The following is a 27,597-nucleotide window of genomic DNA, read 5'->3' as shown; positions in this document are numbered from 1 at the left end:
TCGATCAGCTCTCAGTCGTCAAATTTCAGAGAACGGAAGGCAGTATGGGAATCCCTAAAGATAGCGGAAGAAAATCTTTGGGGTTCCCACCTAAAACATTCTTTCAGACAACACAACGACCATTGCCTACTACTCCCATCTGGGAGGAACAAAGTCGAAAAATCTCCTGTCCTTATCCACCAAAATCTTCTACTGGGCAGAACAAAACTTAAGATCCATTTCGGAGATCCATCTCAAGGATTTGCTGAATCTAGAGGCGGACTATCTCAGTCGGGGGAAGTTAGACCAGACAGAATGGTCTCTAAATACAGACGTCTTTCAAATGATAGTAGACAAATGGGGCATTCCAGAAGTGGACCTGTTTGCTTCAAGGGAGAATACGAAGGTGGCAAGATTCTGCTCCATAAAACCCTGGGACAATCCCTGGGCATTAAATGCATCTGCCCTAGCATGGGACTGGGGTCTCAGTTACGCCTTTCCACCGCTTCCACTCATTCCAAAAGTGATTCAAAACATCCATCAAGACAATACAACAATAATTCTAATAACCTCATTCTGGCTGAAGAAGCTGGTTTTCCTCCCTCAAGAAACTCTCTACTTCGGATCCTGGGCCTCTTCCGTCCAGGAAGAACCTTTTTCATCAGGGACCGATTTACATCCCAATCCAGAGTTTCTGAGACTAACAGCTTGGATCCTGAGATCCAGATACTGAAGTACCAAGGTCTTTCAGATAGAGTGATAACCACGCTTAGAGCATGCAGGAAAAAAGTAACATCTGCCATCTACCTGAAGATATGGTAGAAACTCTGTTCCTGGTCGGGGAACTCGTCCGTGAATCTGAAAGGACCAAACATCCAGATAATCTTGGAGTTCTTACAGCTGGGGCTTAGACCATCCACCCTTAAAGTCCACGTGTCGGCTCTTGGCTGTTTCTTCGACTCTTATCTGTGAATAACCACAGATGGATAAAAAGATTCATGAGAGCAGCTTCCAGGCTTCGACTGACTCTAAAATCTCGTGTCCCCTCCCAGTATCTTAATATGGTTCTTACTGGCCTAACACTATCTCCCTTTAAGCCACTAGATGATTGTTCTAAATGATTGTTCTTTTAAAACAGCACTACTAATCAGTTTTTTATACCCTGGACGTCAGACATACAGTTTTTAATTATATTGAGGCTACCAAACGTTTCAGTAAGTCTGATAGCCTTCTGGTTCAATTCTCAGGGAGAGAAAAGGGTTAAAAAAATTGAAGTCTTCCTTAGCCAGGTGGATTAGGAACACTATTTACCTTTGCTATTAGATTCAGGACCTCCCCTGTCCTGACAACTTAAAAGATCATTCAACCAGGGCCATGTCCTCTTCTCAGGCTGAGAAAGCAGGAGCATCCTTAGAAGACATTTGCCGGGCTGCTACATGGTCTAGTGTACATACATTCATATAGACCAGATTTTTCCAAAACTTCAGACTTGTCATTTGGACGTAAAGTCCTTCAGTCAGTGCCCCCCCCCCCCCCCCCTTGATATACAAAATTATATATCTCCTTGTGTGCCCTCGTGGTGATTCAGTTTACCAGTAATTCAGTTTCCATGAGATCACCACAACGGCACATTATTCCCTCCCATTTTTATTTATTTTTTTCCAGGAGGACTTTCTGGTGGTTATGATGTAATACCTTCTAGGTTATATTATCCTTTGTCCCACTATGTGTTAACCACCATCTTTTACACTGTAATTTTGGAAACACTGGTGTTGGTGGTGGGAGGGGGGGATTTAAACCTTTCGCTGTTCCTGCCCCGACAGAGGTCAGGTGTCAATCTCCTTGTGTGCCATCGTGGGGATCTCATGGAAACTGAATTACTGGTAAAACTAATTCAGAATTTTCCTAAAATGGCTGCCGCACATGTGAGAACATGGAAAAAGGAACTCTGGGAAGGCGAGCTCACCCATAATGCCATGCATGCAGCCAATCAGCAGCCAGCCCTGTGATGTCACTGCCCTATCAATACCCTTAGCCATCTTAGATTCTACCATTTACCAGTGCATTTAGTGCAGGGAGAAACGTCAGCAAGCAGGACAGTGCTAGAAAAAACTTCATTGTGCTAAAAAAAAAAAAAAAAAGTCACAACCAGACAGCTGAGAAGCTCTGACAGAAGCCTTTCAGAACCTCCTCCTTGAGTTTTCTTTGTTGTGCTGTTCAGTTCCTCATCTCGTTAGCCTCTCTCAGCTGTCATGTAGTTGGACTGATTGCTTCCCTTTTAAATTCCGCCCCATAATGCATTACTGGGCGGCTTAGACTTCTTCCTGGAGTGTGTGTGCATGCTGATCCCATGTCCCAGTCTGCTACTAAAGTTAAGTGCTGTACTTTTATCTGTTATTTTCTGTTTGCTGGATCCCAGGTGACCCTGACTCCCTCCGTGTCTGGTGTAGGGAGCCGGTGGTCGTGTCCCCTCACTATTGTAGGGTGTTCAGGGGTTATATAGTCGAGGTACGTGGATATGCAACCATCCACCTCTGGGATCTTTGCATAGGCTGAGCAGCCAGGGAAAGTGCTAGATCTTGTGCAGGGGTCTCCCCTTGGTTCCTTAGCTTTGGATCCAGTGAGTCATATATGCATGTTGCTTTGTCTTGTTTCCTGTACACCGTCCGTGACATTATAAGCCGCCAAAACCGTCTCAAGCATGGATCCGGTTTCACTTTTGGCTGAACGCTTCCAGGGTCTTTCTTTGGAGGTAGCTGATCTTCATAAGACTTTTTCTCAGCTTCAAGTGACCGGTTCAGCTTGCGTTCATGGAGTTTGTTCTGAGCCTAAGATCTCGCTCCCGGATACGTTCTCCGGGGGTAGTGAGAATTTTGTGCGTTTTAGAGAGGCTTGCAAACTCCATTTTCGCCTACTTCCCCATTCCTCTGGTGATGAGGAACGGAGGGTGGGGATCATTATATCGCTGCTCAGGGGTAACGCTCAGTCTTGGGCCTTTTCGCTGCCGGAAGGGGGCACGGCCTCTCCGTTCAGTGGATGAATTCTTTTTAGCCCTGGGTCAGATATATGATGATCCGGATCATATTGCTCTGGCTGAGTCTAGACTACGTCTATTATGCCAGGGTAAACAATCCGCAGAGATATACTGCTCAGAATTTCGGAGATGGGCAGCTGATACCTGTTGGAATGATGCTGCACTCCAAAGTCAATTTTGCCATGGTCTTTCAGAGGGATTGAAAGATGCATTTGCCTTTCATGAGAGACCAATTTCCTTGGACTCTGCTATGTCTCAGGCCGTTCGTATTGACAGGCGTCTTAGAGAGAGAGGAGAGATATCTCCTTCCTATCATACTCAGTCCCAGGACAGTGCAGCGGTCTCTTTCTGTGTGCAGGGCTCTCGGTCGCTGTCAGCCCCTTCTGAGCAGGAGCCCATGCAGCTGGGGTTGATTGCTTCTGACAATAGAAGATTCAGCTCGCATGGGAGGGTTTGTTTTTGTTGTGGAGGTATAAATCATTTGGCAAATGTTTGTCCCTCTAGGAGATTCAGGCAGTTTTCTGGGAGTAATAAAGAAACAAACAGGAAAAAATCTTTTAAAAATGTTCCGTCTGTTACTATTGGCAGAGTTGAGGCGGAAATTGAAGGTTTTCCGTTTGCTTGTAGTTCCCGTTTTGTCCTGCCTGCTAGGGTGGCGCTAGAGAGCAAGAGCATTTTTTTTGAGATTTTTGTGGATAGTGGAGCAGCGGTCAATCTCATTGATAGTCAATTTGCAATAACTCATGGTTTCCAGGTGTGCACTTTGGGAAAGGATATTCCTGTTTTTTCTATTGATTCCGCTCCACTTTCTCAGAAATCATTAAAGGGCATAGTTCACAATATCCGTTTAATTGTGAGTGATGCTCATGTTGAGGATGTGTCATGTTTCGTCCTTAGCTGTTTGCCTACTCCTCTAGTGTTGGGGCTACCTTGGCTCACTAAACATAATCCCACCATTGATTGGCAAGCAAGGCAAATAAATGGTTGGAGTGACTTTTGCAGAGAGAATTGCCTCACGACATCTGTTTCTGAGGTTGCTACTAAGACTGTACCATCTTTTCTCTCTGAATTTTCGGATGTCTTCTCTGAGAGTGGAGTTCAGGATTTGCCCCTGCACAGGGAGTACAATTGCCCTATTAATCTCATCCCAGGCGCCAAGCTGCCTAAATCTCGTTTATACAATCTTTCCCAACCTGAGAGGATCGCTATGCGTGCTTATATCTCTGAGAGTCTGAGAAAAGGACACATACGACCCTCGAAGTCACCTGTTGCCGCTGGTTTTTTCTTTGTTAATAAAAAAGATGGTTCTTTAAGACCTTGTCTGGATTTCAGGGAGCTGAACAGTATCACTATTCGTGACCCTTATCCGCTTCCTCTAATCCCGGACCTGTTTAACCAGGTTGTTGGGGCTAAAGTCTTTTTCAAATTAGATCTAAGAGGGGCATACAACCTGGTCAGGGTCAGAGAAGGGGACGAATAGAAGACGGCCTTCAATACCCCTGAGGGCCATTTAGAAAATTTGGTTATGCCTTTTGGTTTGATGAATGCCCCAGCCGTTTTTCAGCATTTCGTGAACAGCATTTTTTATAATTTGATGGGAAAATTTGTATTAGTGTATTTGGATGACATTTTGATTTTTTCTCCTGATTTCAAAACTCATAAGGAACATTTACGTCAGGTCTTGCTCATTCTGCGGGAGAATAAATTATATGCGAAACTGGAAAAATGTGTGTTTGCGGTTCCAGAAATTCAATTTCTGGGGTTTCTTCTCTCCGCTTCTGGTTTTCGCATGGACCCCGAGAAGGTCCGCGCTGTGCTTGAGTGGGAGCTTCCTGAGAATCAGAAGGCGCTGATGCGTTTTTTGGGCTTTGGCAATTATTACAGGAAGTTTATTTTGAATTATTCCTCTATTGTTAAACCACTTTGATATGACCAGAAAGGGGGTAGATTTTTCTTCTTGGTCGGTAGAGGCGCGTAAGGCTTTTTCTAATATCAAGGAGAGTTTTGCTTCCGCTCCCATCTTGGTGCAACCTGATATTTCTTTACCCTTCATAGTTGAGGTTGATGCTTCTGAGGTGGGTGTGGGTGCGGTGTTGTCTCAGGGTTCCTCTCCTGCCAAATGGCGACCGTGTGCCTTTTTCTCGAAAAAACTCTCCTCCGCAGAGAGAAATTACGATGTGGGAGATAGGGAATTGTTGGCCATCAAATTGGCTTTTGAGGAATGGCGCCATTGGCTGGAGGGAGCCAGACACCCTATTACCGTGTTTACTGACCATAAAAATCTGGCCTACTTGGAGTCAGCCAAGCGTCTGAACCCGAGACAGGCCAGATGGTCTTGTTCTTTTCAAGATTTAATTTAGTTGTCACGTTCCGCCCTGGAGTTAAGAATGTGAAGGCAGATACCCTGTCACGTTGTTTTCCGGGAGGCGGGAATTTTGAAGACCCGGTTCCCATTTTGGCTGAAGGTGTGGTGGTCTCTGCTCTTTTTTCTGAATTGGAGGCAGAGGTGCAGGCAGCCCAGTCAGAGGCTCCTGATCTTTGTCCTCCTGGGAGGTTGTTTGTGCCTCTCGCTTAAAGACACAAGATTTTTAAGGAACACCACGATACGGTCCTTGCTGGGCACCCGGGGGCAAGAGCCACACTGGATCTCATCGCTCGGAGATTCTGGTGGCCTGCGCTTCGTAAGTCGGTTGAGGGTTTTGTGGCAGCCTGCGAGACTTGCGCTCGTGCCAAAGTCCCTCATTCACGGCCATCAGGTCCTCTCCTTCCCTTACCAATTCCTTCCCGTCCTTGGACACATCTGTCCATGGACTTCATAACGGACCTGCCTCGTTCCTCGGGGATGACGGTGATTCTGGTGGTGGTGGACCGTTTTTAGCAAAATGGTGCATTTCATCCCTTTTCCTGGTTTGCCCAATGCTAAGACGCTGGCGCAGGCATTTATTGATCACATTGTCAAATTGCACGGTATTCCTTCAGACATAGTCTCTGATAGGGGCACGCAGTTTGTTTCCAGATTCTGGAAGGCTTTCTGTTCTCGCTTGGGGGTTCGGTTGTCATTCTCTTCTGCTTTCCACCCGCAGTCGAATGGCCAGACAGAGCGCGTCAATCAGAATCTGGAGACATATCTGCGCTGTTTTGTGGCGGAGAATCAAGAGGATTGGTGTTCTTTTTTGTCCCTTGCTGAGTTTGCTTTAAATAACCGTCGTCAGGAGTCCTCTGATAAGTCACCATTTTTTGGTGCATATGGGTTTCATCCGCAGTTTGGGACTTTCTCGGGAGAGGGGTCTTCTGGTTTACCTGATGAGGACAGATTCTCCTCGTCTTTGTCATCTATTTGGCAAAAGATTCAGGATAATCTAAAGAGCATGAGTGAGAGATATAAGCGTGTGGCAGATAAGAGACGTGTGCTTGGTCCGGACCTGAATGTTGGTGATCTGGTGTGGTTGTCTTACCAAGAATATCAAATTGAAGGTTCCCTCCTGGAAGTTGGGTCCTAGGTTTATTGGGCCTTACAAAATCCTGTCTGTCATCAATCCTGTTGCCTACCGTCTTGATCTTCCTCAGACTTGGAAGATCCATAATGTTTTTCATAAGTCCTTATTGAAACCTTATGTTCAACCCATTGTACCCTCGCCTTTGCCTCCTCCTCCGATTATGGTTGATGGGAATCTTGAATTTCAGGTCTCTAGGATTGTGGATTCTCGTCTTGTCCGCGGTTCTCTTCAGTACCTTGTTCATTGGGAGGGTTATGGGCCTGAGGAGAGGATGTGGGTCCCAGTGACGGACATTAAGGCCTCTTGTCTCATCAGGGCTTTCCATAGGTCCCATCCTGAGAAGGTGGGCTCTGAGTGTCCGGAGTCCACTCGTAGAGGGAGGGGTACTGTCACAACCAGACAGCTGAGAAGCTCTGACAGAAGCCTTTCAGAACCTCCTCCTTGAGTTTTCTTTGTTGTGCTGTTCAGTTCCTCATCTCGTTAGCCTCTCTCAGCTGTCATGTAGTTGGACTGATTGCTTCCCTTTAAATTCCGCCCCATAATGCATTACTGGGCGGCTTAGACTTCTTCCTGGAGTGTGTGTGCATGCTGATCCCATGTCCCAGTCTGCTACTAAAGTTAAGTGCTGTACTTTTATCTGTTATTTTCTGTTTGCTGGATCCCAGGTGACCCTGACTCCCTCCGTGTCTGGTGTAGGGAGCCGGTGGTCGTGTCCCCTCACTATTGTGGGGTGTTCAGGGGTTATATAGTCGAGGTACGTGGATATGCAAGGTCTCCCCTTGGTTCCTTAGCTTTGGATCCAGTGAGTCATATATGCATGTTGCTTTGTCTTGTTTCCTGTACACCGTCCGTGACAAAATATTTACCAGTGCAGGGAAAGATTATTCAAGCTGTAGGGAAAGGATAGGGAGGAATCATTACACAGCATTTATGTTGAACAGGGTTCAGTATGGGAGGTAACAACCTGGGAACAATCCTATTACACCTTGCTGCACTGAATGAGGATCCAAATTGCCATTATACAGCTCTGTAATTCTAGCAAACCTATCTTATTAGGAAGCAAGTGCTGTTTAAAAGAGGCATTAACAGGGTTTATTACAAGGAAATATTTTTGTCTTATTTGCCCTTATGCGGTGCAGTTATATGTTCTAAAGCATTTTTGGGCTTGTATTAGTGGGGGAGTGTGGTGAAGTGCTGAAATTACAGCCCTTTTTGTTGTGTATTAGTGGAAAAAGAAAATATATATTTGCCAGTCAGCAGTGCAGTTATGTTTTAACGCCTTTTGTGACATGTATTAGTTGAAAAAGAAAAATATATATTTTCCAGTCAGCGGTGCATTATCTGTTCTAAAGCCCTTTTTTGCGTGGCACAAAAAAGTATTTGCTGTTGCGTGATAAAGTGAGAAAATGACAGCCCTTTTTGGCATGTATTAGTGGGGAAAAAAACTGCTTATTAGCCGTTGTGTGGTAAGGTGAGAAAACTACAGCGCTTTTGGCGTGTCTTAGTGGGAAATAAAAGGGCCTATTAGCCGTTGTGTGGTGAAGTGAGAAAATTAAAATTAGACATTTTTGGGCAGTTTTAATGTAATTTTTATTTTTGATCTAACAGTATGTCAGACAGAGACCTGCCATGCCCTGCACAGAGGGGTGGCAGAGGCCTAAATGTTTCTGGCACAGGTCGCAGCAGAGTAAGGGGGCGTGGCAGCAGGAGTCGCAGTTAGAGTCATGATCTCCCAGTGTCATTGGTCGTGTCTTGACCAGCAACCCAGTGGATCTTAAATGGTTGACTCGGTCATCCACTTCGTCCCAAGTGACATCAGACACCCTCAGCCAAGAGCCAGTGGGTTCGTCAGACACAACCCTTAGTTGGCATAGCCCGGGAGCAGGCCCTGTGCCCTCACCTGTCCCCAACCTGCCTCTGTCCTCTTCCGTTCCCTCAGCCAGAGAAGTATTATATGCTGTGGGCTCTGCCCCACTATACAGCGAGGACGAGCTACTAGAGGAAAGTCAGCAGCTACTGGCCAGCCAAGATGTGGAGGAGACATCCGCCACTTCCTCCGCTAGGCGGGCAAGTAGTGATGAGGAGAGTGGCGTGGGAGCAGGTGTTGCGAGCGGTTTGAGGCTCCTGACCCAGAGACGGTTGAGGAGGACATCAGTGACATGCAGACAGTACTCGATAATGTAACTGATCGCACTTGGGAGCCAAGTGATGAAGGGGCTTTATCATCGGGAGATGAGGGTAGCAGCTTGCCCGTGAGGCAGCGGCGGAGCCAGCAAGGTGCTAGCATGGCCGGCAGCCAGCAGGGTGGCAGCAGTGGGAGGTCCAGAGCCAAACGTGCCGGGATAGACCACCCGCTTTGCAGAAGCCTACCTGCCCGGAAAGTAGTGGTGCAGAGGCAGCAGCGGTAGCAGTCATTGCATAGTGTTGGGGGTAAAATCAACTGGTCGGCAGTGACAGTTTATTGTTAAACCGCTGGAGGAGGTAAACATGGCCATATGTAGAATCTGTGGGCATAAGGTGAAGCGTGGCCAGGGTGCCAATGTTGGCACCATGACCCTGCGTAAACATATGCAGCGTCATCATAAAGTGGTCTGGGAGAACCCTGCATGGCACATGTGTTCAATCTGGTTGTCAAGCGGTTCCTCAAGTCTTCCACCCATCTGCAAGACATCCTAAAAATGGCCAGGAAACTCTGCATGCACTTCAGCCACTCGTACACTGCAAAGCACACCCTCCTTGAGCTGCAGCAGTAGAACGGCAACCCCCAACATAGGCTGATATGCAACATTTCCACCCGTTGGAATTCCACCCTTCATATGTTGGCCCGACTGTACGAACAGAAAAAGGCCATAAATGATTTCTTGATGATCCAAGCGGACAGGAGTACTCCTCTGTGTAACTTCGATCTCAGCCAGGGCAGCTCATGCGTGACACCTGCCGTTTGCTCAGGCCCTTTGAGGAGGCCACGTTATTTGTCAGTAGCCAGGACTACAGGATGAACAACTTCATTCCACTGCTTCATGTCCTGGAACAGATGCTGGTAAATATGGCTGGTCAGGGGACTGGAGACGTGGCGTCTAGATCTCATGGCCACATGAGCCCTGTGGGGCTGAACTGGAGGAGGAGGACATTAGAGCACAAGTAATGTGTAGAGAAATGGGTGGTTTTTCTATACAGGTGACAGGAGAGGAGGCGCATGAGAAGCCAGAGGAGCTACAGGGCAATGAGGAAGATGAGGCAGAGGACCCAGCCACACCGTGGCAGTATGCAGTAAAGATTGAGCCAGGAAGTCCCTCCGATTCACTTGCACAAATGGCCCGGTGCATGCTTACTTGCTTACATAGTGACAGCCGAATTGTCACCATTTGGCAGAGGGATGACTTCTGGCTCTCCACCTTGTTGGACCCTCACTACTGGTCCAAAATGGGGGCCTTTATACACCCGCTAAGAGGGAGGACAAACTGAACTACTATAGAGACATCCTATGTAGTCAGTTGGCCGCTGCCTATCTGCGTCCATCCTCACAGGTCTTACCGGGGGGGCCCTCTGCGCTCACGTTCTTCTGCTATGGCAGGGTGGGAGGTAGAAGCAGTTCCAGCTCCATCAGCAGCAACTTGAGTCTAGAGTCGCTAATGAGCAGCTTTCTTCACCCGCCTAATAAAGAAACTACTCACCAGCAGAAGCAGCTAGATCTGGAGCAGGATCCTGAACCAGCAGGTGGTGGCATGGACAGCACCGTGCCACCCCACATTGAAGGTCCGCTGGACTACTGGGCAGCCAAACTGGATTTGTGGCCGCAAGTAGCAGAGTTTGCCCTGGAAAAGCTGTCCTGCCTGGCCAGTAGTGTGGCATCAGAGTGGGTGTTTAGTGCGGCGGGGGCCATAGTTACCCCAAGAAGAACTCGCCTGTCCACCCAAAATGTGGAGAGGCTGACCTTTTGTCAAGATGAATCAGGTGTGGATCAGCCAGGATTTCGACACACCAATGCCTGATGCATCAGACTAGATCATCCATGGTGCCACACCAACACTTTGACAAAAGAGACCTGTTTCTTCTGGCTACCTGCCTCAGCCACTATTCTGAAGCTATCACCCTCCTGCCTCCTGATGCCACACATCTGATTCCAAGTGCGCCTTCTTTCACCCACAATCTTCAGCGGGTACTGGTATTGCCACCCACCTCCACACTGTCACCTTGCCACTCTGTGGTCTTCTCATGCTGCTGTCATCTCCACACTGTGACCTTGCCACTCTGTGGTGTCTTCATGCTGCTGTCACCTCCACACTATGTCACCTTGCCACTATGTGGCCTCCCCATGCTGCTTCCACCTCCACACTGTCATTGTGCCCCTCTGTGGCCTCCTCATGCTGCTTCCACCTCACCAATATGTCATAGGGCCAGTCTGTGGACTTCTCATGCTGTTCCCACCCTCCCCACTACTTGACTGGGCCACTATTTTGCCTTTCGGCCTGGCTGACATGATTATTTATTTGACCCTTCTTCTGATCTGTCAGATGGAAGGAAAAATGAGCTGCCTGTGTAGCAGCTGTAAGGCCTGTATGGTCCCATCAGAATTGGCTTGTGATATGGTAGCCAAAAGCAGGAGTGGGTGCAAAACACAGAAGACATGCAAATATTTAATTCAAGTGTCATCTCTGTTTTGGATCCACTCCTTTTTTTTTTTTGCATTAGCGATACTGATGGATTACTGACCAAATGCTGACCTGAACCGTTCCGCAAACAGGACAGTTTTTTGGGGGGTAATTGTTCTCACTGATCAGAGGAAGGGCAAAATAATCAGTGGCATCAACACAAACTTACTACTGACACCCTTTCCATTCTGTTTTGGGGGCTCTACTTGTATAAGCGTTTAATAGAACAGGTTCTGTAGACATCTATGTGGAATCAGCTGACTACGGTGTAAAAGGGGTGCTCTTCTTGGCGCTAACATCGACCTGTAAGGCTGAATTCATACTTGAGTTATTTGGTCAGTTTTGGCCCCAAGACTGCCCAAATAAGTGGTGTGCAGTGATTCTAAGAGTGAAGACATGTCATACAAACATGTCATACAGTATTATTTCACTACCAAAGCAGACTCCCTGTGTGTGTTACTGCAAGGCACATTGTTCTACACCACTTTAAAGGCTGTCTGCAGCCAGGATTCACTGCGAATGAATTTGGATCGAACAAAATTTTTCCCAATACAACAGGCAAATTGAATTTTTGAAAAATTCGCTTATCTGTAAACACGAACACCAGGGACACTGCCACCACGGCACCTTAAACCCACACCATCAAGTGTGGCAGGCGCAGCACTATGAAGTGCCTTTTGCGCTGTGGCATTAGAAGATTTTTTTTGTGATATTTTAGTCTAACCAGACTGTATATTACTCTAGCACACCAAATGCTTAATATAACTTCTTTATTAACTTCAACTTTTCTTCATATATAACACTGCCGCCACCGCAGCAGATAGTCCATGTACAAAACACGTGTTGAAAAGATATCACAAAATGGTGGTTCAACTGTTCAATCTTATCATTCAACATAAAATGGTGGATATATTTCTCTCTTGAGTAACTATACTGTCACTTTAAATTATTTAAGTCCTTTATGATCTCTCTGACAGGTATATCTGAGGTCTAACTAATAGTTCTACTTGCAGTATGCAGTTAGCAGTAGTGATGTACGAACATCGCGCGACTGTTCGCGAATGCGATCAAATGTTGCGAACCGCAAGTATGCGGCGGGTCTCATTCATTTTAATGGCAGTCGATCCTGAAAAACCTTCAGCTCATGTTTGCAGCCAAGAAATAGTTTCTAGAAGTGCACAAATAGTCCCACAATATGGGCAGTGACATATCAGATGTATTATTCGAATTTGCAATCTCCATTCATAATTTTTTTTCAATGAAAAATATTGGCAATATAATTTTCGCATACTCGCTTGCGCAAATGCATTATACAGTACCCAAATGCACTATAAAGAAAGTATATTATATATACTTATATTATATATAGTATATAACACCCCGCTTCAATCAGTTTTTTGGGGGGGCGACTGGTATATCACACCAGTAGAAATAATTTCTTCCAATAACGCTTGTCCCTCTATATAGCTGCAGTATCGCAGCAGAACCGCACACAACTGCCGCACAATACAAATGCACTATAATATACTGTCTAACATAGAAAGTATATTATAACATTGTACAAGGAAGGCAATCCATTAGAATATACATAAAGGTAAAACGTAACCTTTAATAATGTTACTATGAGGGTCCGTTCACACGTCCGTAAGTGTTTCGCAGATCCGCAAAACACGGACACTGGAAATGTGCATTCTGCAATTTGCGGACCGCACATCGCCGGCACTATAATAGAAAATGCCTAATCTTGTCTGCAATTCTGGACAAGAATAGGACATGTTCTATTTTTTTGCGGAAACGAAAGCACGGATGCGGGAGTGCGGATCCGCAAATCCAGATGCAGACAGCACATTCCGGCCCCATTGAAAATGAATGAGTCTGCACCCGTTCCGTAAAATTGCGGAACGGATGCGGACCCATTTTGCGGACGTGTGAATGATAAAGATATCCCTCAAAATGAAAATAAATTAAACGATTAAAGTTAAGCAAAAAGCATAGATGTGGTAGGCAATAACAAGTGCTCGGTGGCACTAAATCAGGTGCTCGGCAGCGCCAAATCAGAAACCATATGTCCTACCACAATCCGGGGGGTTCCAGTGCACATCCATGAATTCCGGAGGGAAAGCAAAAAACATCTATCCCTGGGCTAGATGATGATGTGGTATTAAAGGACAGGGTGGGCAAAGAACTGTCCCTGATATTGCCCTACGGGGGGTGCTATTCTGGCCCTGATAGCCTAACCACAGACCACCCGCCCTGATAAGAGCGACCCCGTCCGGAACCTTGCCCTATATAAAAATGGCCCTAGTAAGCCCCTAGGCCCCGACTTACAGGTGATCACTATATAGATCTTTTTGTTTTTGACTCATTATAAAAGTATAAGTATATCGCACCCCTCTGTGTATCACACCTATTGATAGCACACCTATACCAGTCCTTAAAAGGACTTTTGTGGCCCTATTAGCTAGCGTTTCGTGTCCCTAACAGCCTGTCCCTGCTCCACACAGCAACCTCTCCCTACACTGGCAAAACACTGAATGTAAAATGGCAGCCAGATTAGGTTTATTTATAAGGTAGGGGGTATGTCCATGTGCTGAAACGTCTCAATTGGCTGTCCTGTACCACCTAATGGATGTGTCATGGGTCAAAGTTCTTCACAATGTAAAAGAATATGGCGGGCGTGAATATCTCCATATGTTCACATGTTCGGTGAATTGCGAACAAGTTCGCCGCAAAACGACCGCCGGGTGAATATGGAATCTGAATGCTTGCAATTTGTAGCTTGTAATTTGTATTTGCAATTGTATGGTTGCAATTGGTGGAACTGTAAGTTCCACAATACTAACAATATGAACATTATATAACTGTTTTAACTACCTATATTGGCCTCTTGTTCCCATAAAACTCAGCTCTCAGTGGAGTGAATGTCTCTTCAGCTCCTGTCTCTGATTCTAGCAGCAGGAGCTGGGGGAATTCCCAGACAGGCTGTGTGTGCGGCTGGCTGTGATTGTTGAAAACTCTAGCTGTATGAGAAGCTGGCTGTAATTGGTCTAGACTTTTGCCCAGTAACAACAGATTAACACTATGCTTTCTGCTGTGTCACTAAGCTTACCTTACACTACAAAATGAATCTTAACCCCTTCAGGACACAGCCTTATTTCAACTTAAGAACCAGGCCATTTTTTTTGCAAATCTGACCAGTGTCACTTTATGTGGTGATAACTTTAAAACGCTTTTACTTAACCAGGCCATTCTGAGATTGGTTTTTCGTCACAAAATATCATTTTTATTTATAAAAAAATACCAAATTTACAAAAATTTGGAAAAATTAGAAAATGTCTAACTTTCAGTTTCTCTACTTCTACAATACATAGTAATAACTCCAAAAATAGTTATTAATTTACATACTCCACATGTCTACTTTATGTTTGGATCATTTTGGGAATTATATTTTAATTTTTGGGGATGTTACAGGGCTTAGAAGTTTAGAAGCAAATCTTGAAATTTTTCAGAAATTTTCAAAAACCCAATTTTTAAGGACCAGTTCAGGTCTGAAGTCACTGCGAGGCTTACATAATAGAAACCACCCAAAAATGACCTATGAACTACACCCCTCAAGGTATTCAAAACTGATTTTACAAACTCCATTAACCCTTTAGGTGTTCCACAAGAATTACTGGAAAATAGAGATGACATTTCTGAATTTAAATTTTTGGGCAAATTTTCCATTTTAATCCATTTTTCCCGGTAACAAAGCAAGAGTTAACAGCCAAACAAAACTCAATATTTATGGCCCTGATTCTGTAGTTTACAGAAACACCCCATATGTGGTCGTAAACTGCTGTACGGGTACACGGCAGGGCGCAGAAGGAAAGGAATGCCATACGGTTTTCGGAAGGCAGATTTTGCTGGACTTTTTTTTACACCATGTCCCATTTGAAGCCCCCCTGATGCACCCCTAGAGTAGAAACTCCAAAAAAGTGACCCCATTTTACAAACCGGATTCCAAAAAAGTTGGAACACTAAACAAATTGTGAATAAAAACTGAATGCAATGATGTGGAGATGGCAAATATCAATATTTTATTTGTAATAGAACGTAGATGACAGATCAAACGTTTAATTCGAGTAAAAGTATAATTTTAAAGGAAAAATACGTTGATTCAAATTTTCACTGTCAACAAATCCCCAAAAAGTTGGGACAAGTAGCAATAAGAGGCTGGAAAAAGTAGATTTGAGCATAACGAAGAGCTGGAAGACCAATTAACACTAATTAGGTCAATTGGCAACATGATTGGGTATAAAAAGAGCTTCTCAGAGTGGCAGTGTCTCTCAGAAGCCAAGATGGGTAGAGGATCACCAATTCCCACAATGTTGCGCAGAAAGATAGTGGAGCAATATCAGAAAGGTGTTACCCAGCGAAAAATTGCAAAGACTTTGCATCTATCATCATCAACTGTGCATAACATCATCCGAAGATTCAGAGAATCTGGAACAATCTCTGTGCGTAAGGGTCAAGGCCGTAAAACCATACTGGATGCCCGTGATCTCCGGGCCCTTAAACGACACTGCACCACAAACAGGAATGCTACTATAAAGGAAATCACAGAATGGGCTCAGGAATACTTCCAGAAACCATTGTCAGTGAACACAATCCACTGTGCCATCCGCCGTTGCCAGCTGAAACTCTACAGTGCAAAGAAGAAGCCATATCTAAGCAAGATCCACAAGCTCAGGTGTTTCCACTGGGCCAGGGATCATTTAAAATGGAGTGTGGCAAAATGGAAGACTGTTCTGTGGTCAGACGAGTCACGATTCGAAGTTCTTTTTGGAAATCTGGGACGCCATGTCATCCGGACCAAAGAGGACAAGGACAACCCAAGTTGTTATCGATGCTCAGTTCAGAAGCCTGCATCTCTGATGGTATGGGGTTGCATGAGTGCGTGCGGCATGGGCAGCTTGCATGTCTGGAAAGGCACCATCAATGCAGAAAAATCTATTCAGGTTCTAGAACAACATATGCTCCCATCCAGACGTCATCTCTTTCAGGGAAGACCCTGCATTTTTCAACAAGATAATGCCAGACCACATTCTGCATCAATCACAACATCATGGCTGCGTAGGAGAAGGATCCGGGTACTGAAATGGCCAGTCTGCAGTCCAGATCTTTCACCTATAGAGAACATTTGGCGCGTCATAAAGAGGAAGGTGCAACAAAGAAGGCCCAAGACGATTGAACAGTTAGAGGCCTGTATTAGACAAGAATGGGAGAGCATTCCTATTTCTAAACTTGAGAAACTGGTCTCCTCGGTCCCCAGACGTCTGTTGAGTGTTGTAAGAAGAAGGGGAGATGCCACACAGTGGTGAAAATGGCCTTGTCCCAACTTTTTGGGGATTTGTTAACCCCATGAAATTCTGATTCAACATATTTTTCCCTTAAAATGGTACATTTTCTCAGTTTCAACTTTTGTTCCGTGATCTATGTTCTATTCTGAATAAAATATTAGAAGTTGGCACCTCCACATCATTGCATTCAGTTTTTATTCACGATTTGTATAGTGTCCCAACTTTTTGGGAATCCGGTTTGTATTTTGTCTTTACAACACTTTCTGTTTTCGACATCCAGCATTTTACATATTGAGCATGTCATAGGATCGTATATAGGTGTCCCGACGTTTCGGTTATTCATGACCTTTATTAAGGGATCTGCGGCCCATGTATCGGTGTATCCAGCCTCAAACACTGATACATGGGCCGCAGATCCCTTGATAAAGGTCATGAATGACCGAAATGTCGGGACACCTATATATGACCCTATGCCATGCTCAATATGTAAAATGCTGGATGTGGAATAATACAAAGTGTTGTAAAGACAAAATAATGAATTAAGGAATTAAAACCATTATCTTTAATATCAAAACGTGTGGTGTGCCATAGATTCCTATCTACTATTGCTTGATCCTCTAAGAGCACCCATTCTATTTAAATGTGTGCAGATCCCAATATTTGTAACTGCTTGATTAGAGCAGGCCTCACCTGCGATCACCTCAGGTGAAAGGGAATACCTGTGCCGGAAGGGTGTGGACTAGCCGATCCCACTACTATAGCTATCCGCCAATCCAAGTAAAATCCAGCCCAGAAGAAAATGTATACAAAACTGTCACAGTAAACTATACTTTGCTAAGACCACTGCAGCTTTCCGGATTTTAGTTATCTCGCCCAGCTGAGGTATCTGGGTGGGATACACATGCCTTCCCGCACTGTCCACATTACCACAATATATAGATAGATAGATTGAGCCTTTCACTAGAAAAGAGTGGTGGTAGACACATTGAAACCTATAAAGTTGCTGGCTTCAACCCAAAAGTGGGAAAGTACAAGAGAACAGCCTGATGACCTAACCTCATGATCTACTGGTCCTTGGTTATATTATTCAAAATTGTAAAGTATGTTTTCTTTTTGACAGATGACTGTAACAGGAGCTCAGAAGAACATCTGGTGTCTTCACATTTTAAAGCAGATGATCATGTCACACAAGATACCTATGAAAAACATGTCATTATCACAGATGTACCCTCTGACAATCACAGCAAAAATCCATCATCTGATGCTATGAAAAACACAGAGAAGCCATTTTCATGTCCAGAATGTGGGAAATGTTTTGCTTTAAAAAACACTCTTATTACGCACCAGAGAATTCACACAGGAGAGAAGCCATATTCATGTTCGGAATGTGAGAAATGTTTTGCTTGGAAATCAGATTTCGTTAGACATAAGAGAAATCATACAGGGGAGAAGCCGTTTTCATGTTCATATTGCGGGAAATGTTATAACCAGAAATCAGATCTTGTTATACATCAGAGATGCCACACTGGGTCAAGGCTATTTACATGTACAGAATGTAATAAAGGTTTCATCCAGAAATCGGATCTTGTTAAACATCAGAGAATTCACACAGGGGTGAAGCCATTTTCATGTTCAGAATGTGGTAAGTGTTTTACATTGAAATCAAATCTTCTTAAACATGAGAGACGTCACACAGGGGACAAGCCGTTTTCATGTTCAGAATGTGGGAAAAATTATAGTTCTAAATCAGCTCTTCTCATTCATCAGAGAATTCACACAGGAGAGAAGCCATTTTCATGTTTAGAATGTGGGAAATGTTTTAACAAGAAATCAAATCTTGTTACACATAAGAGAACTCACACAGGGGAGAAGCCATTCTCCTGTTCAGAATGTGGGAAATGTTTTAATAGGAAATTACATCTTGTTACACATCAGATAATTCACACAGGAGAGAAGCCATATTCATGTTCAGAATGTGGGAAATGTTTTCCTTGGAAATCAGATGTTGTTAAACATCAGAGAAGTCACACAGGAGAGAAGCCATATTCATGCTCAGAATGTGGGAAATGTTTTACTTGGAAATCAGATGTGGTTAAACATCAGAGAAGTCACACAGGGGAAAAGCCATATTCATGTTCAGAATGTGGGAAATGTTTTCCTTGGAAATCAGATGTTGCTAAACATCAGAGAAGTCACACAGGGGAGAAGCCATATGCATGTTCAGAATGTAGGAAATGTTTTACCCACAAGTCAGCGCTTGTTAGGCATCAGAGAATTCACACAGGGGTGAAGCCATTTTCATGTTCAGAATGTGGGAAATTTTTTACTGCGAAATCAGTTTTTGTTAGACATCAGAGGAGTCACACAGGGGAGAAGCCATATTCATGTTCAGAATGTGGGAAATGTTTCACTTTGAAATCAAATCTTGTTACACATCAAATAATTCACACAGGAGAGAAGCCATATTCATGTTCAGAATGTGGGAAATGTTTTAACAGGAAATCAAATCTTGTCACACATCAGCTAATTCACACAGGAGATAATTCATGTTCTTAATGCGGGAAATGGAAATCAAATTTTGTTACAATAAGAGAATGTACAAAAGGGAAAATCCATTTTTATATCCCGAATTTGGGAAATATTTACCCACAAATCACATCTTTCTAAACATCAAAGAACTCGCACAGGGAGAGAAGCCATTTTCTTTCGTTAAACTAAAGAAAAATATCACTTACAGTCAAAGTAAAGACCTATCACACCAAGATTCATAAATGATGATTATGAAATGTATGTACTGACCAATCAATGCCTCTTATCTAAAAAGCAAATAGAATACAGATAACTCACCTGTATATCCACCATGTGCAGAAAATATTTTACATTAATTTATTTAACTAAATATTAAAACTTGTTTCCAATTATTAAAAATATTTGCTTTAAAACTTGTATGGTTGTGTTTAAATTTCTTTTGTTATTTGTTGCATCAAACTTCCAAGTCTGGCATCATTTGGCACGGTGAAGTCACAGCTGCACATCACAACATGTTACATTAACACAAAACAATAAATTCTCACTATACAGAGGTTTTCCCTAATTCATCTCTAGCTCAGTGTTCACACTGCAGTATTCAGCTTCTCTCAGCCATGCGGTCAGACTGTGACCAATGCAACCCATTGGGGTCTCGGTCCACCAATCTTCCAGTTTCTGACTACGTGATGCCCCTCTTCTCCAGGCATCACCGGACCCTCCAAACTCAGGCCTTACTCAGCTTTTTGGCCCCCCAGCCCTCCTAGCTGGGACCACACAGATCCTCTGCAGGCTTCCTTCTCTCCTCCCACAAACACACACTGAGGATTGCTTTTTCCCTCAGTTATTATTGCAGCTGGCCAGGGGAATACTTGTACTGGACTGTGGGTGTGGACTGAGAGACTCCCACTACCAACCTGTCTCCCAGTCCAAAGAAATCCAGCCCATATAACTTAAACAAACCATATCCTGCAAGCTATGCCTTGCTGTACAAAAACAAATCTCTGGATTTCTGCTACCTCAACCAACTAAACTGGAGACCAGGTGAAATTTACACCCCCTACACACCTCTACTGTACACTTCCCCACACATGTTATGCAGTTGCCTCAGAACCTACAAGGTTAAGGGAGAGCATTTTGTATAAAAATAGTGATGTAAGAATTGAACCATGGATCCCAGACTTTGTGGACTCTGTTAGGGCACTTTCTGTTCTTGAAAACCATCTTTTCATATTACCAATATAACAATTATATCCTCCTGGTGGGAAATACAAAGCCTAACTAATTACATAAAACAGAGGATTGTTCCTAAGGGCCTACGCATCAACGTGGCTCCAGCCAAACGATGCAGGACCCCTAGCCTCATGAACAAATGGGAGAAGGAGGCGACTAGTAGCTCAATTAAATTCATGCCGTTATTAGAAGAAAAGAAGAACACATTAGAACAACTGGAAAATAGGTTACAAGAACAGATTGAAACAACCAAAAAGTTTCACCAAGAGCCTTATTTCTGCAATAAAGAGAAACAACTGCAGAATAGAGTGGAACGTTTTCAATTCCACTTAAAGGAGAGAAAACATCGACAATTAACAAGGGACCTACAGGATTTCAGGGATAACGAGGCATATCTCTTCCTGAGTTCTGAACCAAGGGACCGTGACCAAGAGGGTTCCTCAACGGAGGCAAAGGTTTCGGACTCAGAAAGAGATAATCCATATAGGGGGAGAAACAGAGGTCAGGAAAATAGATTGAAAGGTAAAAGGGGTGGTCAGACAGGAAGAACTACCACTACCTCTGTGGCACATTTTTTAGAACAAGAAACCCCTTATCCCCTTCGCAACAGAAACACAACTTTCCAACCCAGCCAAAAGCACCAGAATCAGAAACCTAAGTGATTAACCCATCGTCCCGCATTATTACAGACTCTGAAATGTCTGTCCTAATGTGGGGGCTGTCATTCGTACCCACGTCACACTTTTATTTAATTGGGTTAAGGATTTTAATTTGTTTGCGAGAAAACTGCGCTGGCACAAACATTTAAAAATAGAAAAGAGAGTCGAGAGTTGTGTATACCAGCCGAAATACTGGATGATGTGAGGATTCTATATGATCTGGACAAGGAACCGGCATGTATTTGAGGGGAGGGTCCATTTACAGAGCTGAGAAATAAAAGCTACAAAAAATGCCCTGCCCCCCCCCCCCCCCCCAAACAATATTTCCTGAATCGATATGTTTCTTAGAAATACTGTAAGGGATCTGAAAGAGCTAAATCCCTCCCCTACTTTCTTTAACATCAGTAGGGAGGAAGGTAAAGCCCTCGCTGCCCTAGAAAGGGAAGGATCCATCACCATCAAGCCCTCCAATAAGGGTGTTGGTGATGGATATTAAGATACATGTCGATATGTGTAAAACTATCTTAAAGTATAAAAGTAGACATGGGCGTAGGGATCACCATAGCAGCCATAGCAATGGCTATGGGGCCCAACACCACTGGGGGCCTGGGCCGCCGGCTAAGGATTATTATTATTTTTTTAATTCATGTGGCGTAGCTACAGGGGTCGCAGGCCCCTCCAGGACAGACAGAGAAAGCACTATCTGCAGGCTGTGGGCAGTGCGATAGGGCGCGGCCGGAGGCAGAAGGAGGCAGAGAGGCATACCTGCAATGAGGAGATGGAGTGGTCCCGCTCCCAGTCTGGGCGGCAGTCCAACTGTCCGGAAGTGGAGGAGGCGGAGCGTACAGCCAAGCTGCGTGCTGCTGGGCCTGGCAGCACTGCTGGAGTGTGGGCGCGCAGACGTTCAAGTGGCTGTGAGGTGAGGGCTGGCTGACTCTGGGACTGGTAAAACTTACTCTGGAGTCCTGGACCATTATATCTGGGGAGGAGGGGGGAGCAAAACCCTGGAGGTCTGGACCATTATATAGGGGAAAACAGGACACTGGAGGTCTGGACCATTCTATTTAGGGGGGAGCAGGACCCTGGAGGTCTGGACCATTATATAGGGAGGAGGGGGGAGCAGGACCCTGGAGGTCTGGACCATTATATATTGGGAGTAGGGGGAAGCAGGATCCTGGAGGTCTGGACCATTATATTTAAGGAGAAGAGGGGGGATCAGGACCCTGGAGGTCTGGACCATTATATTTAAGAAGGGGGGAGCAGGACCCTGGAGGTCTGGACCATTATATTTAAGGAGAAGGGGGGAGCAGGATCTTGGAGGTCTGGACCATTATATAGGGGGGAGCAGGACCCTGGAGGTCTGGACCATTATATTTAGGGAGGAGGGGGAAGCAGGACCCTGGAGGTCTGGACCATTATATAGGGAGGAGCAGGACCCTGGAGGTCTGGACCATTATATATTTGGAGTAGGAGGAAGCAGGATCCTGGTGGTCTAGACCATTATATATGGGGAGTAGGGGGAAGCAGGATCCTGTAGGTCTGGACCAATTTATATGGGGAGTAGGGGGAAGCATGAACCTGGAGGTCTGGACCATTATATAGGCAGGAGGGGGGAGCAGGACACTTGATGTCTGGACCATTATATCTGGGGACTGGCGGTGGAAGATTAAGGGTGGGAGGTCTAGGAGGGGTGTGGGGGTGTTTGGGTGGGCGCTCTGAAGAGGGTTGGGGGTCTGAGAGGAATGTGGGGGTCGGAGATCCGGGAGAGGGGGGCCCATAAATTTTTTTGCTATGGGGCCCAGTCATTTCTAGCTACGCCCCTGAAAGTAGATATGAATCCCTTGGGGCAAATACCATGGGTCTATACAAGGACGAGCTAAAAGTGATGCTTTTAAAGGCAAAACAGAATTGGCTGATCAGTGAAGATGAGTTAAATTTTCTCCTTCCTGCTCACCCTATTATTCCAACGTTTTACTGCCTACCAAAGGTCCACAAGGCCACCTCCCCCCTAAGGGGCCGCCCCATTGTTTGGGAATTGGGAGGTTTATCCCAGAACTGTGGGATTTATATTGACACGATCTTAAGACCTTTTGTATCAAGTCTATCATTATATATTCTCAAGACGGGGGACCTACTGTTGCGGTTTGAAGGGGTAATGATGGAAAAGGACTGGTGGCTTGCTTCTATCGATTATTCTTATTCTCCTCCATTGCACACGAGGGAAGGCCTAGGAGTACTGATGAGCAAGCATGCTCGGCCGAGTACCGGTTCGGCTCGAGCATCGTTATGCTTGGCACGTGGCGGTACTCGGCCAAATACCACGTGTGCTCGTCGCATTGCTCGAGTCTCCACAGCGCACGTTTGGCGCCTCATGAAAAATCCAATCAGTGTTCAGGTAAGTAATTCCCTCCAGTGTAATGCCATAGCCATGTTAGCTATGAGCCTTACACTGGTTGGCTGGTCGGAACATGTGGCACTAGTTTATATAGGAGCCGACGTCCCGCGCTCGGATCATTCAGCGTCAGGGAGAGCTGACAGTAGGCAGGGACATATAGTGGTTTGCTGAAATTACAACGATTGAGCTCCCAAAAAGCTCATGAAAGACAAAATAGTCCTCTTCAGGACTAAAGTGTGTGTTTGACAGCAGGGCATCATTTTTTTTTTTTTAACAAGAGTTAAATTCAGCAGTATTAGGGACTGGCATCTGTAGGAAAGGACAGATAGTGCAGGGCTGGAAAATCGCTGTGTTCAGTACCAAAAAGCTTTCAAAAGAAAGAAATATTACATTCAGTGAGATCTACAGTACACCATCAGAAAGCAGTGTTTTTAGCAGAAATTCTAAAAAGGGGCTTACTCACTAGAGTGTGCCTGCTAGTGAGTAGGGTTGAGCGAACCCGAACTGTAAAGTTCAGGTTCGTACCGAACTTTACGGTGTTCGGAACCCGAACATTTCAGTAAAAGTTCGGGTTTGGTGTTCGGGTAATATTAATATACCATCGGATCAGAGTTTTCTCCAATCCGATGGTATATTTTAACTTAAAGAGTCCCCATCACCATGGGAACGCCTCTATGTTAGAATACACCATCGGATTTGAGTTAGATCGTGAAAACTCAGATCCGACAGTATATTCTAACACAGAGGCGTTCCCATAGTGATGGGGACGCTTCAAGTTAGAATATACTGAGAACTGTGGACATAACGGCCCCCTGCTGCCTGGCAGCACCCGATCTCTTACAGGGGGCTGTGATCCGCACAATTAACCCCTCAGGTTCATCAATTTTCAGAAGAGGTAAATGTTTCTTTACAATTTTACACACTTCAGAATATTGTTCACTTTATTGTATGACAAACATGGTGACATTATCATTATTTTTCTTTTTATTACTAATTTTATTTTGATGTTGCTCTATTCTTTCCTGTGAGTGATTGCTCACAGGAAAAACCAGTGTCGATGAGTGAGGTGTCGATGAGGAGGAAGTTTCTCTCCAACCACGCCATGAAAATATTAGCTATGGAGGAAGACAACTTAGCCCCCATCGACACCCCAACACCTGTAAAAAAAATATGTTGTCAAACATAAAAAAAAATTGTGTCAGAGGAGGAAGTCAGTGACCATGCCCATATACTCCTGGAGCTCCCTTGTGTAGTCACTATATGTGTCTAAAAACCAAGACAGTGCCTGTAATGCCAATGTATGAGGAATATTAGTATAAAGAGCTACGACATCTGCCGTGATCCATTGCGGGTTTTGGAAGACAGGGATGACCTGATTATAAAAAACGCGGATAAGGGTGGAGCGATAGTTGTTCTAAACAGCTCAGTGTATAAGACACAGGTCTCTATTATGTTACAGAATAACGCAATATACGCTGAGCTGAGGAGTAACCCTCTCCCCCCTTTTCAAGTAGAACTTGGTAGGATTTTGACCCTAGGAATGGAGTCAGGATTTCTGACTAAAAAAGAACGTGATGATACACTCGCCTAAAGAATTCTTAGGAACACCTGTTCTATTTCTCATTAATGCGATTATCTAGTCAACCAATCACATGGCAGTTGCTTCAATGCATGTAGGGTTGTGGTCTTGGTCAAGACAATCTCCTGAACTCCAAACTGAATGTCAGAATGGGAAAGAAAGGTGGGCTACAACAGCAGAAGACCCCACCGGGTACCACTCATCTCCACTATAAATAGGAAAAAGAGGCTACAATTTGCACAAGCTCACCAAAATTGGACTGTTGAAGACTGGAAAAATGTTGCCTGGTCTGATGAGTCTCGATTTCTGTTGAGACATTCAAATGGTAGAGTCCGAATTTGGCGTAAACAGAATGTGAACATGTATCAATCATGCCTTGTTACCACTGTGCAGGCTGGTGGTGGGTGTGTAATGGTGTGGGGGATGTTTTCTGGGCACACTTTAGGCCCCTTAGTGCCAATTGGCCATCGTTTAAATGCCACGGGCTACCTGAGCATTGTTTCTGACCATGTCCATCCCTTCATGACCACCATGTACCCATCCTCTGATGGCTACTTCCAGCAGGATAATGCACCATGTCACAATGCTCGAATCATTTCAAATTGGTTTCTTGAACATGACAATGAGTTCACTGTACTAAAATGGCCCCCACAGTCACCAGATCTCAACCCAATAGAGCATCTTTGGGATATGGTGGAACGGGAGCTTCGTGCCCTGGATGTGCATCCCTCAAATCTCCATCAACTGCAAGATGCTATCCTATCAATATGGGCCAACATTTCTAAAGAATGCTATCAGCACCTTGTTGAATCAATGCCACGTAGAATTAAGGCAGTTCTGAAGGCAAAAGGGGGTCCAACACCGTATTAGTATGGTGTTCCTAAAAATTCTTTAGGTGAGTGTATATTCGTGTTGAATCCGGTCATCCCTGTCTTCCATGCCTTACCTAAAATCCATAAGGGCTCGTTTCCCCCGCCACTGAGACCTATAGTGGCGGGCATTAGATCCTTTTCAGAAAGGATGTCAGAATGGCTGGATTCACTTTTACAGCCATTGATTCCAATGATACCAGTTTTTTATTTATAAAGAACACTTGTTCTGTTCTACAAGCCTTTGCACATTTTGAGTGGAGAGAGAATTTTGTGTGGATCACGGCAGATGTCGTGGCTCTTTATACTAATATTCCTCGTACATTGGCATTACAGACACTGTCTTGGTTTTTAGACACATATAGTGACTACATGAGGGAGCTCCAGGAATATATAGGCATGGTCACTGACTTCCTTCTCCGATACATTTTTTTTAATGTTTGACAACAAATATTATTTACAGGTGTCGGGTTGTTGATGGGGGCTAAATTCTCTCCCTCCATAGCTAATATATTCATGGCGTGGTGGGAGAGAAACTTCCTCCTCTTCGACACCCACCCATTCTTTGATTGCGTGCAGTGGTATGGTCGCTACATCGATGACCTTCTGATTGTATGGTCTGGTGATATGGCGGCCATACAACTGTTTTGCAGATTATTTGAATCAATGTGTGGACTCTATTTCCTTTGAAGTTCAGAATGAGTTGATTTGCTTTTTGGAACTGTGCCTGAGGGGGAATGTCAGTTTGGCCAGTGTTCACACCAGGACATATAGGAACACGATTTTACATGCTACTTCTTGCCACCCACCGATTGTCATCCGCAACATCCCGAAAGGTGAGCTCATCAGAGCAAGGAGGAATTGTACTGATAAGGATTCCTTTGATGTAGAATCTAGTAACATATTGGAGAGGCTATCAAATAGGGCATTTTCTGTCAAAAAGGTGAAGGAGGAACAGAAGGTTGTTTCAAGTATGGATAGAAAAACACTGTTTTTCCTGTGAGCAATCACTTACAGGAAAGAATAGAGCAACATCAAAATAAAATTAGTAATAAAAAGAAAAATAATGATAATGTCACCATGTTTGTCACACAATACAGTGAACAATATTCTGAAGTGTGTAAAATTGTAAAGAAACATTTACCTCTTCTGAAAATTGATGAACAATGGTCGGACGTTGTGAGAGGTGGCATCAGATGTGTGGCACGCAGAGCGCCCACCCTTGGTGATATTTTGAGTCCTAGTTTATTCCGGAGCTCAAATAATCCCTAAACCAACATGGTTAAATTGCCGGGGTAATTTCAAGTGCGGACATGGCAGGTGCATATGTTGTGAGCATATGATAATCAGTAAATGTTTTAGATCTGAGGTTAAAAATAAAGAATTTGAGATGAAATCTTATGTAAACTGCAAAACTAAACACGTAATTTATTATGTCACCTGCAATATATCGGCTGCACTTCTAACCAACTCAAATCCAGGGTCTGCAAGCACATATCGGATGTGCACCATCAGGACTTTGCGGTTTGTCATGATGGGGACACATCCGAATTGTGTGCACAGGGTATAGAAAGAGTGATGGCTCCCGTCAGAGGAGGCGACCATAGAAGGAAATTATTAAACAGGGAGGCTTACTGGATGTTCCATTTGGCCACACACTATCCGTGGGTCTAAACAGAAGATGCGATCTTATTCTGCAATATTAATAGTATATTATATTTATGTAATCCACCTTTGTGCTGTGCCAATGCATTACTTATATGTATATGAAGTCTAAGTGAAGCACATCTACTTGTATAATTTTCTCCAGTATTACATGTGATTTTAAACCA

At 44.4% G+C, this 27,597-nt stretch overlaps 1 protein-coding gene across 1 annotated transcript in view; it reads left to right on the top strand.

The window, feature by feature from the left end:
- The window catches only part of LOC122942335 (zinc finger protein 84-like), a 36,633-nt gene extending 17,184 nt beyond the window's left edge, over window positions 1–19,449 (top strand). The window contains exon 3 of the mRNA XM_044299896.1: window positions 17,625–19,449. Coding sequence (XP_044155831.1) covers window positions 17,771–19,060 — 1,290 coding nt within the window. The 5' untranslated portion in view covers window positions 17,625–17,770 and the 3' untranslated portion in view covers window positions 19,061–19,449. The remainder of the gene's footprint in view (window positions 1–17,624) is intronic.
- Window positions 19,450–27,597: the final 8,148 nt, after the last annotated feature.

This window comes from Bufo gargarizans, chromosome 6, assembly GCF_014858855.1.
Source record: "Bufo gargarizans isolate SCDJY-AF-19 chromosome 6, ASM1485885v1, whole genome shotgun sequence".
Classification (NCBI taxonomy): domain Eukaryota; kingdom Metazoa; phylum Chordata; class Amphibia; order Anura; family Bufonidae; genus Bufo; species Bufo gargarizans.
The sequence above is the reverse complement of the archived record's forward strand: the minus strand, read 5'-3'. Positions and strand labels throughout refer to the sequence as shown.